Below are 21,000 nucleotides of genomic sequence, written 5' to 3'. Positions count from 1 at the left end.
AAAACATATATACACACATACATGCATACATACATACATAACCTATCAGCACACACATGCACACAAACAGAGTGTTGAGAAAGAAAACAATAAAGTCTTTACACTTGCCCAAGTGGTGTAGCTTGGTTCAACCAACCTCACTTACAATTCAAATCAAACCCAATCACCATGGGAGACTGGTACTCCGTAGATATGTACGACACACAGGAGCCGGATATGTGACATTTTACGCTATTTATTCACAGCATGATGACCTGCATGGCTTTATACCCTCTCGTGTGCTGACCAGTGAAGAGATGTTTATATAATGCCGATCTGTGGAAACAGAAGATGCACAAGAAAACATTACAAAGTCGAATTATTAATATTCTCATCATGGTGTATCCTTTGCCATATACCTTGCATATTACTCAGAGATACAATTTTTGGTGGTACAAGTCAATTAAGAGCGACCTTGCTTTACTTCATTTCGATGACAACTAATATGTATTCATGCGTTACTAATGAAAAGCTGTCAATTATGTTGTCATCTCCTTTTAAAAATGAGTATGAGCAAGAAGCAGCTAGCAAGAATGTGACAAATATTGGAACTGATTTCCCAGTTACACTTATCTATGGCTGGAGAGGAGACAGATGATCGTACCAAAACAAAGTCACTCCTCTAGAAATTAAAGAATGTCCTTGATTTGTTTCATATGAACAAAGCAATATCACAACCAAAGACAATTTCAATCATAAAATATACATTTGAGGGTCATACCATGAGATGTTAACACAGCTGGCTTCCTGTCAACTCCACCCTTTCTTACCTTGTTTGCAACATCAAGGGCATCGTAGTCCGGGGCTAGTCTGACGTAGGCCTTCTTCTGTCCATCAGGCCTGTGGAACGGTCAAAAATAGGGCAAACAGATAAGTGTAGCCAACATGAGCAACTTGTCACTACAGTGCACTCCCATTATAGCAAAGTCCTCCGGACCACCGTTTTTTTCTTTCGTTACATCGGATTTCATTATAGCCGAACAGTAAAGTATGCAAAGATATGTATTGAGTAGTTATGATAATTTTGGGAGCTGAATTTTTACTTTGTTGTAGCAAGAATTACATTATAACCATGTTCGTTACAATGGGAGTGCAGTGTACCAGAATTTCAATGCTGATCAAATGTGCCCTGAACTAGGGCAGGAATATTTTCCATGTTCATGAGCGGACTGTCCACGCAAGATGTATACATGCCGAGGTAGTCCCATATATGTGTCCAATAAATTTGGTCACTCTTTGCTGAGGTTGTACAAGATGTGACCACTGAGCCTTTACCTTGTCACTGTCACTGATGAAATGCACCTGTTATGCAATCACAATCTATACACACACATGTTGCCATTGCTTCAGACAAGAAGGGCGTGTACATGGCAAATGGCATTAATTATGATGATAGTGATGACATTTAATAATTACAAATTAGATGAATACAGTATATCTGGTATTTGCAAACTGTCCAAACTAAAAAAAGGCATCCAATTCATAAGGATGAGAGAGAAATGGAACTTCATCGAAACTACTGCATGCAGCTATTTACCACTGGACTGCAAAATATTGTCTCTACCCAAGGGTAAAGTGATTTAAATTCAGTAATACCACATGAACACAATATAAACATATTACACAAACAATAAACAACAAACAAGGTCTGGGAAATTGGACCAAGATGAAGCAGCAGCATCTTTACCTGATGAGGGTGTTGACCTTGGCGACGTCGATGTCGTAGAGCTTCTTGACTGCCGTCTTGATCTGGAACTTGTTCGCTTTCAGAGCAACGATGAACACCAGGGTGTTGTTCTCCTCAATTTTCTTCATAGCGCTCTCTGTGGTGAGGGGGAACTTGATGGCGCTGTACTGGTCCAACCTATTACCAAATAAAAGAGACCACAAAAAAACACTGCAAATTTCAGCACTACCATAATATTTTTTACATCATAAGCACACAAAAAAGACCATAAATGTAATTAACATTGGAAACTGCAGTAACATGCATCTGAGCTACAACAAATCACTCAGGAAATGAGAAAGACAGCACAAAATGAATAAACAAATGATCAATAAACAACTTGATTTTTGTAAAACATACCATTTTGACGGGACCATGTTACACGGTGTACATACCATATATTCTCTGGTGATCATTGTTTGCAACTCAAATATAAACACAGTAAATTACTTCCTTCCCAAACACAAATGTAATGGAAATTGCCTCCAAAGTGGAAATTAGTGAACTTTGCTTCTCAAATGAATACTGAAGTACGGTAATACTTATTTATCACTCTATTGTCATGGTTCTCTATTTCTAATGCAACCACCTGTACCACTGTCTTATCAGCCATTGTTTGCAAATGGTTGTGCTCAAGAAATGTATTGCAGGGAAAGAATATTTGACCATATGCTGTCATGCCTGAAATTCACATTGCATGCAATTTTTCACATCACCAATGGGACAATCCAAACATTTAGGGTCTACTGCAGAATGAGAGAGTACCCATCAACTGAAAAAGGAAATTTGAAGATTTCATCTCAGGCATAATGCAGCTACTGCTAGTTCTCCATCACTGATGCTTGCCAATGGGCATCACTTGTTGTTTACCTTGGCCGCCTGGGGCTGCTCTTCTTGGGGTATTTGGGGTGGCGTGCGGTTTTCAGAGTCTTGGGGCGGTGGAACGTCACCCTCTTGCGGATCTTGCTCTTGCGGGTGGAATGGGTTCCACGCAGGACAGCCTTCTTTGCCTGGAAGAAGGGAAGGACAACAACTAGTCAGGTCCAAGGAGCTCCTCAAAGATCTTTGGGGAACACAGTTTCATACCTTTGTTCATTTCATTCAGCGTGTTACAACCGAGGTCTGTTTGGATCCATCATGACACCACATCAATGTCAAATCACTGGTCAAATCACTACACTCAGTAGAACATGTCTGCTTTTGCTCAGTCTGACTTTTTTTGTATTATCAAGTGTCGATTCCTTGGGACATAATATCAGCTTAGCATCCTCTTTAAAGGACTACAGTCTTATGCAACATCTGAGATAAACGCAGTTTGCTATATACACTTTAAAACCAAAGGTTATATGAAGTAAATGCTAAGCTTCATGACAATTCCTGATATCTTACACATAATTTATACATAACTTAACAAAAAAGAAATTATAAATCCATTGTTGGAATTCTTCACTGTTGTACTCTCATTTGGAAGTTTGTACGACCAAACACTTCAGAATAATACGGGGGTTGGGTGGAGCCGCAGTTGGTCCATCACTCGGCAAAATGAGTTAACCAGTAATCTTGCTAGCAAATGATTACCGTCTTACACAACCTCTAAAACACTATTCACTAATTATGAGTATGGCTGTTCATGCTAACATAATTGAACTCAAACATGTGTGAACTTAACGAATGCAAAATAATAAGCAGAAAACATCAGTATGAAGATTAAGAAAATTTTGATGAGCGATTAAGACCCAAAGAATTCCAAAGTATTGCTTAAACCCACAAGCTTTCAGGAAGGCAACGACATCATGTGATGACATAAATGAACGATATTAAAGAAAATGTAAAGAGAATTCTGTTTAAAAAAAAGAGAAAAAATTATATATATATATATATATATATATATATATATATACCATATATATATATGGTGTTACATTTTCATAATAGATACAAATTCCTTCAACTTGTTACTGATATAATTTAAGGGTAATATTACTATTAGTCACTGCTGGCCCTGAAGGAGATAAGTCAAGTTCTCTCAATTAGGCAAAAACATAAATAAATGTGCAAAATTCTTTTTACATTTTTCTACATTGTTGCACTTCTGTGACATCATGAACTGTTGTAGCCTGCCTATCTAGTAATGACCAGTATATGGATATAACTCAAAAGAATAACTTTTGATCATCAATCTACTACTAGCTACTACCTTTTGTTATCATGCTTACCTTGATGGCATCTGCCTTAGCCTTGGCCTTGGCCTTGGCTTCTGCCCGGGCCTCAACCTTTGCCGCCGGTTCCCTCTGAGCAGGGCCTTTCTTTCCAGCCTTTCGCTGAGCTGTTGGATTCAAGAGTACAAGAGGGGAGTGATATTAGAATGAGACCAAATGAACTAATGCACTTCATGAAGCATGGCAGTTAAAAACATTTCAGTATGATAGCTTTCCCAACAGCAAGGCTCCTGAAAACACAGTCTTTTCACTTACAGAGAAACCCCTAATCATACATGACGGTCTACAGATGCTGATGGTATGGAACCATAAAAATACTTTTTAAGGTGTAAGAAAACAAATTACATCACAGACAGCATACTTTTGTCTTTCTCATGAAGTAACCTTGTTTCTAACTTACTTTGGGATACACTAACGGCATATTAAGCCAAGCACGGGACAAGTCATCTTCACACTGAATTTTGAAAAGCTACAGCTCTAAGAAGAAGAAAAAAAGGACATGATATCTTATACTTAATAGATTGTATTATATTCGTCTGTTCAGCCAGAAAAACACATGGGGATGCTAAAAGTGCAAACAGCATTACACAAGCACAGTATAGACAATATACTTAATTACTTCTGATGAAACAAACATTTTGTGCTTTTAAAATTACTATGTATGTTAACCCATTCTTGTTTTGTTTGTGCTTTTGTTTTGTTGTCATTTTTTGGTTGGTTTTTTTTTTTGGTTGTTCTTTTGTTTTGTTTAGTTTTTGTTTAGTTTTTTTGTTTTTTAGGGGGGTTATCATGTTGATAAAGTTGAAAAATCAGACCTGCACTCTTAAGTCTTAGACTGCAGTGTTGCAGCTCACCACTTTGAACTTTGAAGTGATGGTGCCTGATGAATTTCATTCACACACACGCATCAAGCACGAGTAGAAATAATTTTTTTTTTTCCGTAGGTTCTAATAGTAATACTACTCATAGTACAACCACTATGCACTCACACACACACACACACACACACACAGCCCAGGTGTGCATGTGTCCTTACCATCCATGCATGCGCAACCACACATTGGTAGATCTATATCACAAGCAACAGTAACACACATAATGACATATACACATGTGACTGTATCAACAGCATACATTTTACAGATTACTAGTGCTTCTTACTACAGTTCACACTGCACTGGGGCACCAACATCAGGCATGACAATGAAAATAACCTCACATTTCTTTTTTTTTTTTTTTGGACAACTTAGATATGGTCTAGATGCATCTATATATAATATTTTCTTACGATTGTTTCTGCTGATGTGTTAGTGTTAGGGTCTACTTTCCACATCATTTCACTTTCACCTTATTTTTTCATCCATTGATGGCATTGTATCTAGAACTCTTAGGGAACCAGGCGGCAGGCCATTACATGATTACAGCTATGCACCAGCACCATACGATCATATACCACTGCCTAATGTTTCAATTTACATACACTACAGTACATGTACCCAGCTAGGCCTACAGTACACGTTCCGAGCACGAGCACGCGTGGTATTTCACTCTGACATTTCTTCTTTTTGCATCAATCAAATCACATGAATACCAGGTATTGCCTACATGTTTATAAAAAGAAATATACTTTGGGGGAAAGTGATCAAGAGTACACCAAAATGTAACCGATACAAGCTTTTTATCTGTCATTTTACCCTCAGATCTCGCCTTCGGAGCCATGTTGCTTGTAAGAGGACGACTAAAAAGAAAGTCGATACTTTATTATGCAGACATTATATTACTCAAAAATAAATCTTTACGTAACTTGCAATAAATTTGTAAAAATATATATACATATCCTAGAAATATTATATGGTATAGATTTATGATGAATATTGAATTTTAAATGTGATGTTTTAGTCACAATTATTTACAAATCTAGATGAATATAATTGCGCTGCGCGCGCGTAAAATTTACGTAGTAATTCTCACAGATTCACAGCGCAAGGATAGTTGATGAGTGCGAACGCGCGGTCAGAAGTCAAAGCACGAAAAAAAGAGCTCAAGAAAGACATCGAAGGATGTGAAAATGAAGGTGTGATCACAGTCGAGTCGGTCCCACACACACTACGTGAAGCACTGAACTAACGTTAGTGGTCCCACACACGGCACATGTATACCGATACCGCGGTACTTATACCACCGGTGGTCGGTCGGTATACGCACACTTACTTGACAACTGTCAGTCTGCAGTGTGTGTACACCTTCATGGACTTGGGGAAAAATTAGTAGGAAGTACCGGTACTAGTAAATTACAGTAGCTGGGAGGAAAGCTTTACGGATACGGGATCACGTCGCCGTTTGTACTTCTGCCGTTTTGCCTATAGAATATTTCAGCAAAACGAGATTGATAGCTAACTTCGAATCACCTACTGAGCTGAGCTGTGTCTGTAAACTCACCGATTGTCAAAAGTGCACGTATCGCATCGGCAAGCAGGATATGAGACGCCGCATCCTTCGGGGCATCCGTAGCGGAGTGTAATCTACGCTAATCGCTAGCGCGCTGGGCTGTGCAGTTCGTTCGTTCGTTCGCTAGCTCTGTTTCCAGTTTATACGCGTGACGTTAGGCCTACAAAAAACACAACACCAAGCTGAAAGAAATACTAACTTATTGTTAGATTTAACGTTAGTAATTTTACCTTTAATATTAGAACCATTGTTAGAAGGCCGCCGTTCGTTCTGTTTGTGAAAGTGATTTCTGTTCGTAGATGATAGATCTAGACTAGACCTAGATCTAATTAAGGAGTCGGAAGTCAACATGAGAATCAGTCATGCAGCAGCCAGGGATCGGATTATAACCAAGTTTCCCCAGGTAAGTAGAGTTCTATTAAACTTCTACTAGATCTTCCTTTTTTTTACACACAGAAAACACTGTCTGACTGTTTACTAGGAGACTAGGTTATTAAATACACACCGTCACAATTCAAGCAACTCAACAGCAGGTATGTGAGCTAGCACAGGCTCAGCTCAGCTGATTGTGTGAGTTCATAAATTTAGTCTATTTTAGTACATCACCCAGTAAACTACATTCACACTTCACAATCACTTGTTTAGAAGTCTTGGAAGTTGTGGAAAGTTTGAGTATTTATGAAGTCATATTAGCAGTTGTATGCATCCATAATTATTGCATCATAGATTTACAATGTACCTGGCTTTATTACCCCTGATAAGGGATGACACTTGTCTTGACAGCTTTATTTGATGGGGGAGGCATAATTTTTGGTTGGGATGCACCTAGGCTAGGGATTACCTGGACACCCTTCCCTAAATAACACCCAAATGTTTGACCGAAAGATCGGTCTGTATCTGGCCGTCGGGGATTTGTTCCACGGAGACTGCGTCTGGCTTCACGAATCCCCTCAGTCAGGAGAGTGATAACGTCAAAAAAATAAGACTCCTCCAGACAGACGGATCTTTCTGTCTGCCAAATATTTCCTAGACTTTCAAGAAATCATGTACCAAATGTTTTGCTGTGTATTGTTTCTCTGACATTTCCACAGTCATACAGACAGACGACACCTTATGAGGAGACAGATTTTGACTCGAGAGTGAGAGACGCTTGTCTTGCCAACAAGACTGGAACGGTCGGGTAAGTTGCACTGGTCAGTGAAGAGATCCAAGAGATGCATTTTGTAAGTTGTCCTTTGCTTTCGTCATAGTACAGAACTTGGTGACGTGATGGCTAAAAGATCTCAATCGACTCATCAAGTCCTGGGGGGCATTTTATGAAGCATTTTGTGCGACAAAGTTGTCTGACCAATTTGCTCTCAGCCACTCAGATGCAAGGATTTCAGTAGCTTGTAACAGTTTGTCAGAAAAATATCTGACCTAGACGCTTCATGAAGTGCCCCCAGGTCAGAGTTCATAGTTTGCCGCAGAATTGATCTTCTCATTCTCATTAAATTGGCAACTCTGCCTTTTGAATGCCTATCCCAAGATGACATTTTGCACGAAGGTGAGATGGAACTGGTTGAATTCACAAGATCTGTTCAAAATCAGGAAGAAATTTCTAAAATCTAGATAAATTTGAGAAAGGAAGAGGTACTTGGATCATCACAGCATGGATTACCAATTTAAGCATCGGTTTTAAAAGCGATTAACAGGAGTCTGAAACTTCTGCAACCAAAACAACAGTGCATATCACACACAAAAAAAAGAGAAAATATCAAGGAAAGATATACTCTCCCTCATGAATTCCAAACAATGAATTACAAAAGTTATGTAAAAATGCAGCACCAAACCATCACCACCACCATCCCCCCCCCAAAAAAAAATAAAGGTTTTCTAGAACTTAAATGGGTTAAAAAACAACAAAGAGACACAGATAAATTTTGCATCTCAAAAGAAAAGTCTTGATGGCAGAATGATATAGAACCCAAAAGTATCCACCATGAAATAGGTGTGAGATCTAGGAAATGAACATTACAATGTATGTCTCTGCAGAAAACTCAATGTGTCTGTGTAGTTGTGTTGTGTCCACAAGAACAGTGAGCAAGGATCAATTTAGAATAGCTGATTTGGAATCTAATTGGAACAACAAACCACATCATTAAATAGGAATGATACACGGGCAGCTATCAAAATCATGGATTTGCTCGCTAGGTTGTCCCTTTACAATATGGACCTGTACATATTACTGAAGATGTGACTTTGCTATTACATAGAATTTTCTTCCTTCTGATTTGATAGCATTTTATTTTTTCGAAGTAATTTTTGATGTTGTTTAAATGTGAATGACTTTAACTTCAATATTTGTTTTAGGGGGGATGAATAGAAAGCTTTTGTTCTGGATGCTGCTTAAACATTTGATTATTAAAGATTAAAGTGTAAAGACTGTTACATTTTACTAAAATCTTTGCAAAGTTTCAGATATGTCGCACCCCAGCTTTGAGATTTTCTGGCTGTGTTTCAAGAGAGTTTGGCTTGGTAGCTCAGCAACTTACACCAAAATGTCACAATTTTTATTGTTTTTGTACAGGCATTGTGCACACCGATATCTTATTATGTACAACTTTATACATTGTACATCACAAATGTATGTTTCAATGCAGTATCTTTTTTACTTAGGCTGCATTTATCTAACTTGAGAGAGAAAATCATGTTTCAAAACGCGTTTGGAACGGTGTTTGCAAACGTGGTTTGAAACACGATTCTCGGGGAGCCGCGTTTATCTAACCATCATACAATCGCGATTTGAGTGGTGTCACTGTGCAGCTGCTTTGCGGTGTTTGACCCGGGAAGTAAAGGTCAACTGCATACCACCAAACATGTCTCCTCAGTCACACGCAAATAATGGGTAGAGAGCACAACCGGAAACAGCTGGGATTTGACCAAGAGACATAAACGCGTTTCAAAACAGCATTGCGTTTATCTACTCACAGAACGGCGATCATGGTCTCAAACGTGTTTCAAACGCCCTTTGAAAGGCGTTTCAAAACGGCATCCCTGAATGCGTTTGAAAACACGATTGCGTTTATCTAACCCCTGAAAATGCCTCAAACGCATTTAGGATCGTGATTCTGCCTCAGAAAGTTTTTAGATAAACGCAGCCTTACTAAAATGTTTTGTTCAAGTTTTGCACTCAATAAAACAATGACAACAATGAAAAAAGAAGCTTGTGGCTGAGTTCTGTTCTGATGGAGAATATCGTGTGGACACAATAATCAACAAACTGGAAAGTTAGTGTGACCTCTTGTGAACCCCATCCCCATCAGATTCCAAGTCAACCTCCAGTGTGTTGTATACTGTAAAGTATTGTGGCACCATGAGCTTACAAATACAATATAAATTTTGTATGTATACATGTACATTGTATGTATTTCTTTCGGTTCTCAGTTTTATCATCGAGTGGGACTGTCACTCGAAAGTTCTTTTTAGGATTTAGGTATCATCTGGATGCACATTGTAATTTAGGGGGCAAGATCTTACACCGATGATTTGCTTCTGTGTGAACGAAAAAAGATTGTTTTTGCCAAACTGCAACCCTGCCCCTCCCCCCCCCCCCCCCCCCCCATACCAAAACATCAACCTGCAGTGACTCGGTAGATAAATAACACGACACCCCAGTGTGATGTGTGTGACAGATCTGACAGTGACAGGAAGGGAATGTTATTTGTTGTTTTTATTTCCATTCCCTGCCTTTTTATTGATGTACCTGTTTTCTGATGTCGTGAGGAGATAAGATGAAGAAGGTCGCTCCTTGGGGCTGAGATGGAAGGAATGTGCCAACACAGAGCTGCAAGTGCCTGGTGCATTGTCATCTTTGCATGCCTTTCAAATGAAATCAACACAGGGTCAAGTGTAACATGATATGGCATTGTTTGGTGGCTGTTTTCATTAAATATTATGTTTCGGTGACAAGCTTGTTGTTGTAGGTCATTCAGGATGGGTTCATGGGTTTGAGTTGGATCTGCATAGAAGTCTGTGTTGTAAACATCACACAGTGATCTTCCTTTTGACTGTAGATTTTAATTCAAAATGTCTAGAATTCTACATGACTATCACTGACCATCAATCTTCTTGTGGTTGCATTTGTCACATTTTGACAAATCTTTAATTTACAATTGATTCGAGAGACAAACAAAGCAGAAAAAATGTTATTTGTTTATAAATTCTGTATTGTTTTGTTTTGTTTTATTTTGTTTTGTTTTCTGTATGTAGACTTTGAAGTGTGTTTTCCATTCGGTATAAAGTAACTCTACATTGAATTCTTCTGAGCGGTGTACACCGTATGATGAATACTGTCCATTTATATGGGTATGCTCAGGTTTACACTGTGTACCAGCTACTCACTGTATGATTTGTATTTAGTGAAATGGGAGCCCATGTTCACTGTCAGAAGAAAATTGAACTCCTTGTTTCATTATCTCCTCTTTCATCTGAATTTTAAGCAAGCAGTGTTCGATATATATGTGTACCTCATTTGGTTGAAAGTGGTTGTTATACTCAGAGAACATTAATGTCTCATATCATGTACTACATGTACATGTATACAGAACATTAGTACAGAACATTGATATCTAGGCAGCAGTAGTCAATAGTTCATGTGATACAAAGATGATTTATTGCTGATACTAATGAATGCCATAAAAAGAAAGATGATGATAAAAAGTAAGGATAATATGTGTATGAATGGGCTTGTAATGTTCACATTCCCAGAAGATGCTCTGAAACTCACATTTAGGAAGACATTTTGGAAGTACTGTACAATGTAGAAACCATTTGTAGGGAATGGAAGAGTTCTGTGATCATATGAAATATTCAGTATTAAAGAAATGCAATTTGCTGTTACCACTTGGCAACTCTTTTGTAAATTATATCACTGGTATTTGTATAAAGTTCCGGTCCAGAGGTGGTAAAACTTTTGCATACAATAGCCTAAAAGATGTCTTTAATTGAGGAAAGGAATACATTTGGGGGGGGGGGGGGGGGGGGAGGGAGGGGGAGTTAACCAGTTCCGAGAGAGGAGTGACTTCATGAAAACAGTTAAAGGGATGCAGTCCTCATAAAATTAAAAAAAAGATATGTTGTTGTTGGTACCTCCAATGAACTACTTTCATCAAAAACAAACTTTGAAATCACCAAATAAGCTCGTACATTTTGGTTAAAAAAGTGTGACTCTGCAAATGAGCAAAGTGGCGGAGAGTCATACGTCATCGATGCACAACTCTTTCCAGCAGTGTTCTGCTCGTCATCCCTAGTTATTTATAAATACATGTTTACTATTTATTTTTATATTAATTGTATGTTATAAGCTTGAAATATTTTGTTTGAAATAATAAAACCACATATTGTTACATTTTATGAAAAAATCAGATATGATCATTTTGAACACTTAAATTGGTTTTCTGAGGCACGACTGTCAACTTGAGAGTAGGGCATCAATGACGTTGCACCTTTTGGCAGGCTCTTACATGATCGCTTGCAGGAATTATTTTTTAAAAATCACGTACGGAGACAATTTTTGATGTCCACGCGTATAAATTGGTGAAAGGTTATATTTTTAACTCTTCTTAATTATCAGTACAGTGAAAATCTCAGGACTGCTTCCCTTTAAATACTGTTGTTATCACTTGGCAATAATGTTGCAGTGGTAATTTCACCGGTCAAGTCCAAGATGCCACTTTTTTGTTTCAACCATTTGATGCTGTGTTTATCGTGTGTATTCACTGTCATGGTATCAGTATTTCCCAAAGAAGAATGAGGGCTCCAATTTCATTTGAACTCTACTTTGGTCACATACCGTCTTTTTTTTTTTTTTTCTTTCTTTCTTTTTTTTTTTTGCAGATTTGTCAAGAGGCTATAAATTGTTAGATTTACATGTATATTATAGACTGGTAACACTTTCTGGAAGATCAAAATTGATTTCTCTTTCAAGTCAGCATTTGTGTGTGTGTGTGTCTGATTTTGTGCAGGTTTATTGAATTTGACCTGTCCCATCAAGTCTCTCGCTAATAGTTGATACTCAAATTTGCAGAGTTGCCAATTTAGTACTTAGACTAAATGATGATTTGTGTAGCACAATTATCCATTTAAGACTTGATGGGTTATTCTAAAATATTTTCATCCTTATAATGGGAGATTTGATAGCTTTTGCATCCCCAGTTGAAAGTGAGCTACTCTCAAACATTGCGAGTGATCAGTTGCAGTGCTTATCAACCAATTCTTTTAAAGGAGGGAGTTTCCCGTTTGCAGATTCCTTACAAGTGGAAATTTTCCAGCACATCTTTTAGATGACATGCCATTGCAGCCAGCTGCACAGAAGACAGCTTTTCTGCCAATACAACATACTAGTACAGTGTACATTGTAGATTGTGTTTGCAGAAGTTGACACAGTTGCCCAAATTCCCATAGTGTAATGCCCCCATGCACATCATGTGTAGTCTCCAACTACATTTGAAGTGGACTAGGCATTGTCCACACTACTTGGACAAAGGATATTATCAATTTGTGTACGTGTTTTATAGAAATGTTTAACATTTTGACCATTCAGAAATTGCAAATGTTACACTTGAAGGCAACATTTTGCGAGTCCTTTGTTGTTGTTGTTGTTGTTGTTGTTGTTGTTGTTGTTGTTGTTATTGTTATTGTTTTCCATAGAGATGTGGCATTGTACACATAGCATAATGCACTGGCAATGGTCCAGACCCAACTTTAATCTCTTGTCATATATATGCACTGAAATATTGTATACCGGTATTCATTAGCACTGTTTTTAGGCTGCAATATAAAGCTAAATTTTAGTCTCTTATACCACACTGAGTAAATGACACCATTAACTGCTTATACTGACAATCCATAAAAAAGGTAGACACTACTGATAACATTTCATTTATGAATTAATGTGACAAGTTTGAGCAGTACATCTGTTTTTTGTATGTTACCATAAGACCCAGCTCTATTTATCTGACCAACCTCTTTCAGAATTCGTTGATATGTTTTTCAGACTGTAAATCAGCACCAGGATGCAAAGATCTGGATAACACTCTTCCTCTTGCTCTACAACCCATTCCTCCATTATACCATGCACCAGCCCTACACCTGCCCTACACCATATCTGTACTTTACTTCATGATGTTATCCACCTACTCTTTGTTGGCCTTCTACACTGTACACTGATACCATGACACCCTACACTGCCCCATACCCCTACACTACCCTGTACACCATGATAGTCTGCTACCATTCTCCTTCTTTTTGTTGTCCTCCTACACTGTAGACTGGTTCCACACTCTATATTACACCATGCCCCTGGCACTTAACCATGGAAAATGCAACCCTGCACCATCCTCCAACTCTTCATTTTATCCCGTTGAGGACGAGTCCCGAGTATACTCGGGCAGGTGTCTATGGGAAATGTGTGTTGTAGCAAAATCAAACTATCCTCAATGGGTTAATAATACCCTGTGCTACCATACCCCTACACTATACCATACTCCTGCTTGTACACACTACACTGTGGTACAGACAGTATCTATAGTGTATAATGCTATCCTGCACTTTAATGTCCTCTGTATACCTATGTGTATTATAAAATTTGTACCATACCTAACCCCTATTCTCCATCATCCTTCAGAGTAACCCCCCACCCCCCCCCCACACACACACACACACAGACACACACCATAGCTTTGACTGGAATTGCTGGTACAAACAAGCATACCTCCCATACAGGTTTACACACAATTTGCACTGTTGTGTAATTACATTATTTTGATACTGAATAATGATAAATGCTGACTCAGATTATACACAATAGATCAGGGAAACCTTTCCCTACAAAATGGGCAACATTGTGCACAAAAGGAAGTGCTGTGAAAAATGTGTGACCGTGAATACACTATGTTTCCTTGTTGGCTGGTTGCACATTTAGCACCATTTCATGGACTATATAATCTGATAGCCAGCTACACGAGACATTTGCAGTCTACAAACACACACACAGACCGTGTTTGTCAGTGTTCTCATACAATTGAAGAACAAAAGCATTGATTTTGATTCAAACAGCACATTAAGCATCAAATTACTATGGTGCATGATATAACTTGACCGTAAGATAACATACATGTAATTCAATAATACACTGAAGTATATCAATCTATAAAACACAAAACCTATCTAGACGTAATATAGAATTCTTCCATGCTGTCTGTAAGGTTTTGTGCTTCATAAATTGATGTATTATTTTGTATCTTACAGTCAAGTGATACATCGTGATAATTCTGATCTTGATTTTCTTCCATCACTTGACTGTTTGTGACATTTTATGGCTATAGAATGCCAATCTTGGCACTGGCCATGTTTTTACAGAGTAGGCCCTAAAGGTCATAGTCTCTTCCCTATCAGTGTTATGATTATTGACTGGTCTGCATGAATACTGGTCAGTGATTGGCCATGTACAAAGTTGTAGATTGTCATGCAATCACATGACTAATGCAGCGAGGATCAAAATCGTTATATTGCTCAGCAGTAAAGTCAAGTGATATAATTTCTGAATTTGACTGGCTACCAACAGGGCTACGGTTGATGGAATAAAATGTGTTGTAAACGGTGGTGTGTATACAGTATGTATGCAGACCATATACAGTTGTAATAAAACAAACATTTTCTTGTGTACAGTTGGAATTTAACAATTGACAGGCCCTTTGGGAATTTATATTTTCCCCTCAAGATATATATATGAAGAGTTTGTTCGCAAAAAACCCGATAAGTCTGTATTTGCCAAATGGAAATATTTGCGATTAAAGGTCAAGAAAAAAGAGAGAATAATAAGAAAATTCTTGCTTTATATTTGACCATAACTTCAAAAATGTACCTTTATATGTAGTGACCAATGTCCTTATCATTTAAAAGGTATTATTTTGTACTTTATGACAAAGACCGTACTTCAAAATCTTCAAAAATGGACTTATTGGTTTTTGCAAACAAACTCTTCATATGTACATATTATATTTTTTTCTCAGTGTTGCATCTTTAGGGGAAAATGTAACTCCTGCAGGGATGTCAACTTTATATTACATGTATGCTTCTAAAAAGGCATGGATCTGTCCAAAGGTGTTACTGCCAAAATCTTGTAATTTGCCATCTATAGGCATGTTACGTACATAGTTGTAGTACAGCTGCTTCTCATTAGCAGTGGGTCAAAGTTCTTCAGCATCAGTCCAGATAGAAATGACCTGTACATCATAAGGGACAATTGTAGCTTGCCAATTTCATTTTTCATCCTGTTTACACGAGTATTAGGTGACGACTGAAATGCATTGAAACTAACACAGGTACACTTGTATGTGATAAAGGTCACAATTCTTGCTATTGACTTTGTAAACAATGAATGAACCATTTTTCCATTTGTGCCATCCCCACCAAACACCTACTGTACCTCCGTAATGATGCAATGTACACTTGTACGTTCAATGCTGTGTTTTCACTTTAAACTGTACACAGATGTTCTTGCTTGGGTGTGTGGAGATGAATTCATGGGATATGCTGGACCAGAGGAAAACAATAAAAATACAAATGAAAAAGAAATTTATGTATTTGATTTTCACTGGAACCTGGGAAAATTGAATGCTCAGGAATCCGAGGAATGTACACTGTATGTTAATAGTGTACAGGTGTATGTGAGTATAATGCTTGTTTAGTCACATCTAGATCACAGATGTAGACTGTATGCGAGCAAAACCTCCCTGGTAGGAGTGGAGTAGTGAATGGTATTGTACACAGAGTGTGTACGTGCAAGCTTGTTGGTCTGTTCTGGGGAAAAAAAAGAAAATTCTATCACAGTGTGGGACTGATATCTACCTGTTGCGATGGCAGGTGTTTCGCTCCTTTTCTTTGTAATACTGTAAACGTGGAAATTTTCGCGGTACATTAATTTTCGCGGATTTCGCGCTACGTTCGGCTAGCGCGAATTCAAAAATACGCGAATATATCTTCACAATTTTCTATGCACATTTTGAACAGCCTGAATTGCGTGCGCTTCGTCGATGATACTGCTACGTAGTACAGACATGTTTACGCATATAGCAGTATCATCGCACGCATCGCACGCACCGAGCCCACGGCCGATTGGTGTGCTACATTTCCGCGACTACAGTACTAGTACTACAGTACACTTATCGAGTAAAATACATGTACAGTGTACTACGTAGTTGAGCGCTTGTACTCACACTCGCGCCGCTCGCTATGTCGCTTTTCATACGCTGGCATCGCTGGATGAAAACAGCGACTGTGTATGAACCCGCTACGGAGCGCGAATTTAAGAACCCGCGAATATGTTTTCGAGCCGCTCAGCGCGAAAAATTAATCGCGCGAAAATATTGACGTTTACAGTACCAGAACTTATGGATCTATAGCTCTGTCTGAAGAGTATCGGATGAAAGGTACATGTACCACATACTGGTACAGCATATCACTATTGTACAAGTATACTGTCCCTGCTCAGACAGATTGTTTAAGAGCAGTTCTACCCCATCTTCAAAGTAAATTCAATAAATGGAGTAGAATGAATCAGAATACTAGATTTTTTTTTTTCAAAATTGGACTTTGATAAGAAAGTTATGGAAATTTGAGTTCCATGCTTTTCTTGAAATACTGATATTTGTGGCAACCCAATACAATGTATAATAATAATAATAATAGCTGCTTATATAGCGCATAATATTCCTGGAATCTCTATGCGCTTTACACAAATGGGTAGAGTACCATAAACTACAACTTACATAATTTTAACAAAACAATATAATTAAACATACAAAATACAACTTATCATAATCATTTAATAACAAAACAAATATGTTTTTAAGGACTTGAGGAAAGTGTGAGTACATGTGATGGCCCTAAGTTGACTCGGTAATTTGTTCCAGAGTACAGGTGCTGCTAACTGAAAAGCCCGATCCCCATATGAACATGTTTTGGTTGCTGGTATAACTAATAAATTCTGGCTAGAAGATCGTAGATTTCTTTGTGGAATATATTCAATGATCATGTCAGACAAATATGTTGGGGACTTATTTATCAATGTTTTATGACATAATGCAAGGATCTTAAACATGATTCTCTTATCTACAGGCAACCAATGCAAGTGTGACAACAAGGGTGTTATGGGATCTCTTCCTTTTGCTCGCATCACAAGTCGGGCGGCGCAATTTTGAACAATTTGGAGTTTTCTTATGTCTTTTTCGGGCAGGCCAAATAGAAGGGAATTACAAAAATCAATTCTAGAAGAAACAAATGCATGGATTAACTTTTCAGTAGTTTTTTCGCACAAATAATTTCGTATTTTCCCTATTCTCTTTAATGCACACATTGCAGATTGAGTCATGATTTTAACATGTTCTTTCAATTGAAGGTGTTGATCCATGTGTACACCCAAGTTGCGTGCTTTGGTTGTTTCATGTACATCCAGTCCATCCACTACAATACATGCTGGTGAAGACGCAGGATTAAATCTCGACGAGAAGTGAATTAGTTCAGTCTTCTGTGGATTGATTTTCAAACAGTTTTTGTGAGTCCATGAAAGAACATCAGCAAGACAGTCATTGATCCTGCTTATGGCACTCTGTAGATGTTGTGGTCTGAAAGTTAGATACATTTGGGTATCGTCAGCGTACAACATTGTCTCTAGACCATGAGATTTGATAATTGCTGTTATTGGAGAGCTGTATAATGTATAGAGCAACGGTCCGATAATCGAGCCCTGAGGCACCCCACACTTATCATCGATTGGTTGGGACAGAGAATCGTTAACCTTCACAACATGTGAACGTTGGGAAAGGTACGATGATATCCAATTCAGTACAGTCCCATCGATGCCATACAGATATTTTAAACGGTTCAGCAAGGTCTTGTGATCAATTAAGTCAAATGCTGCACTGAAATCTAACAGGACCAGCAAGACTTCATTTTTTTCATCCAAAGAAACCAGAATGTCATTCTGAACTTTGAGCAGAGCAGTTTCCACACTGTTGTGTGACTTGTAGGCTGCCTGAAACGGGTTGTGCAGATTGTTTGCCGATAGGTATTCCTGTATTTGTTGAACTACAGCTTTCTCAATTAACTTCCCTATGAAACAGAGGTTTGCAATTGGACGATAGTTTGACAATTCGTCTGCAGAAACATCATTTTTCTTGCGAAGTGGTGTCACAACTGCCTTCTTGAGTGACAAGGGGAAAAATCCAGAATTAAGACTAGTGTTAATAGTCGTTGTCAAGAATGGTAGTAACACTGGGGCACACTTCTTGATCACCGTGGTTGGCATAGGATCTAAAGAGGAGGATGTTGCAGATGATGATGACTTGATCAACTTCATAACACCATCCTCGTCTAAACGTTCAAATTCAGTCAGGGACGAATGACATACTTCATTGAGTTGTACCAAATCATGATCACCTCCTTGTGTTTTCTTCACTTCAAGCGTAAGTTTGGAAATCTTGTGGTGGAAAAAATTGGCAAATTCATTGGCTAATGATTCTGCACATGTGTGCTTTGGCAGGACGTTTGATTTCACTGTAGTTAACGTTTCCACCGTCTGATATAACTTTCGTGTATCACAAAAGTCTATCTTATCGCGGAAATAGGATGACTCAGTGTCAGCTAATTTATGGTAATACTGTTTACATTCTGCCCTGTAAATCTGCCGATCAATCTCAGTTTTGGACTTTAGCATACGCCGTTCACAGCGGCGCCTCTGTTGTTTTGCGAGACGGAGGGAGTCATTGTAATAAGGAGCATTTGGACGAAGAACAACATGCCTGTCTTTCATTGGTGCATGCTTATCCAACACACTTTTCAGAGATGTGTTATAAAGATGAACTAAGAGATCAATGTCATTCGGTAATTCCCCCTTGATTTCTGTTGACAGATCCTGCTGAAATATATTGTAGTCAATGTTTTTCAAGTTGCGGGAACGAACATGTTTCCTGACCTCTCGAGGTCGACCAAGACGTAAGGTACAGGTAACCGCTGCATGATCTGAAGGTAAATGAAAGTGGTTCTCAAGCCCTTCAACGATGTTAACATCTAGGCCAGATATAATGAGGTCAAGCGCATGGCCTGACGAATGGGTTGGAAAAGTCACATGGTTCTTGAGGCTGAAAAGATCTAGGACCTCATTGAATGCAGAACTATCCTGATTATCTTTAACATCCATATGGAAATTGAAGTCTCCAACCAAAACTATCTTTTGTGAAGCTCTATGTAGGCTCTGAAGGAAAGATGTGAACTCATCAAGAAAATCAGCAGGTCTGCTTCTCACCCTCTTCCGGCTGTAAGGAGGACGGTATATCACCAGCAAGCGGATGGTGTGAGAGGGGGAGTTTGATGATGAGATGGAAACATCCATGTATTCAAATGAGTGTGTTTGGCTGCGGTCGTTGAACTTGAGATCGAATCCCCGATGTAAGAGGATGCCAACACCGCCACCAGTAGTACTTGTTCGAGGAACGTGATGAAACTCATAGTTTGGAAGTGTCTGACTGATATTTGCGAGAGTACAATCATCACGAAAGGAATCTGTTAACCACGTCTCAGTTAGTGCATAGATATCTATTTTCTCATTGATCACAAAATCACATATTGCCGTAGCACGTCCTCTAGCTTTCATGGATCTGGCATTCCATACCGCTAGTTTCACTGTTTGCTTATCCTTGTAAGCTAAGGGAGTTCTAGTGAGGATTTTGATATTGCCAGGTGTTCGCCTGATATCTTTCATTCTGTAGAACCGTATGTGTTCCATTATTGGCAACCTATCTGTAATAACAACCTGGATACGGTGTGTTCGCTTTCTAATACCACCACGCTTGCCGCGATGTGATAAAGGTTTATTGTTGATGCCCAGAGCTTTTACATTCTTCCAGGTATCTTCAGAAAGTTTCTTATTTGCAGCAGGACTAGGTTTTAACTTCAAAAGTTGATCCACCGAGTACTGGATTCTTTTTCCTACATTTGGGCCAGGGTTTGGTTGGATATCACCACAAACCAGGAGCTGAGTCCGAAAGGTGGCTGTTGAGTTTGGATAGTAATGTATACCATGTCCCACAAACTTAATGTGACATCTATCCATCCTTGATAATGATATGTATCTTCGCCCGCCATAGCTGTGTGAACAGCTGGTACACAGCAGACTTGAAGAGTCAAGGTTTGCAAGTGATAGCAAAAGGAGGGGAAGGATTAACCTCAACCCAACCATTGTAGCACTGGTGGTCCTATTCAAGTTCAACTGGGCAATGAATTGATGTGTGCTCACCCAACCATTGTAGCACTGGTGGTCCTATTCAAGTTCAGCTGGGCAATGAACTGATGTGTGCTCACTTATCTGAACCCAGACAAAGGTTAATCCTCTGCTTTCACCAGTACATGTAGAGAGTGCTTGTACATGGATCCAATATGTCTGCAGTGTGCTCCCAAGCCAGATAGATGAAAAAGAATCCGGAGCTAATATATTCTGGGTTTAATGGAAATGTAGCTCGAAAATCGTCC

At 38.7% G+C, this 21,000-nt stretch overlaps 2 protein-coding genes across 2 annotated transcripts in view; one reads left to right on the top strand and one right to left on the bottom strand.

Annotated features, from left to right (window-relative positions):
• Nucleotides 1-219: 219 nt before the first annotated feature.
• LOC139735780 (large ribosomal subunit protein uL23-like) lies at nt 220-5,724 on the bottom strand. Its single transcript, XM_071646531.1, has 6 exons — nt 5,679-5,724; nt 3,982-4,091; nt 2,636-2,775; nt 1,727-1,903; nt 810-879; nt 220-315 (listed from the first exon to the last, which is right to left on the bottom strand). Exons 1-6 carry the CDS (start codon nt 5,701-5,703, stop codon nt 301-303), a joined length of 537 nt encoding a protein of 178 aa, XP_071502632.1. The 5' UTR covers nt 5,704-5,724; the 3' UTR covers nt 220-300.
• Nucleotides 5,725-5,977: 253 nt separating this feature from the next.
• LOC139735751 (ras-related protein Rab-34-like) overlaps nt 5,978-21,000 on the top strand; it is a 36,463-nt gene continuing 21,440 nt past the window's right edge. The window contains exons 1-2 of the mRNA XM_071646502.1: nt 5,978-6,835; nt 7,524-7,612. Of these exons, the coding sequence (XP_071502603.1) occupies nt 6,782-6,835; nt 7,524-7,612 (143 nt within the window). The 5' untranslated portion in view covers nt 5,978-6,781. The remainder of the gene's footprint in view (nt 6,836-7,523; nt 7,613-21,000) is intronic.

The sequence above is a fragment of the Diadema antillarum genome, unplaced genomic scaffold (assembly GCF_040938485.1).
Source record: "Diadema antillarum isolate AM-2024a unplaced genomic scaffold, OU_Dant_1.0 seq00000597_RagTag, whole genome shotgun sequence".
NCBI classification, from domain to species: Eukaryota; Metazoa; Echinodermata; class Echinoidea; order Diadematoida; family Diadematidae; genus Diadema; species Diadema antillarum.
The sequence above is the reverse complement of the archived record's forward strand: the minus strand, read 5'-3'. Positions and strand labels throughout refer to the sequence as shown.

Bases quoted from the DNA above. Each gene is read 5' to 3' on its own strand.
- LOC139735780 (XM_071646531.1), bottom strand. From the start codon at position 5,703: ATGGCTCCGAAGGCGAGATCTGAGG. The intron at 4,092-5,678 runs GTAAAATGACAG...TGAATCCAACAG, and splicing joins TCCGAAGGCGAGATCTGAGG to CTCAGCGAAAGGCTGGAAAG. The intron at 2,776-3,981 runs GTAAGCATGATA...CCCTTCTTCCAG, and splicing joins CTAAGGCAGATGCCATCAAG to GCAAAGAAGGCTGTCCTGCG.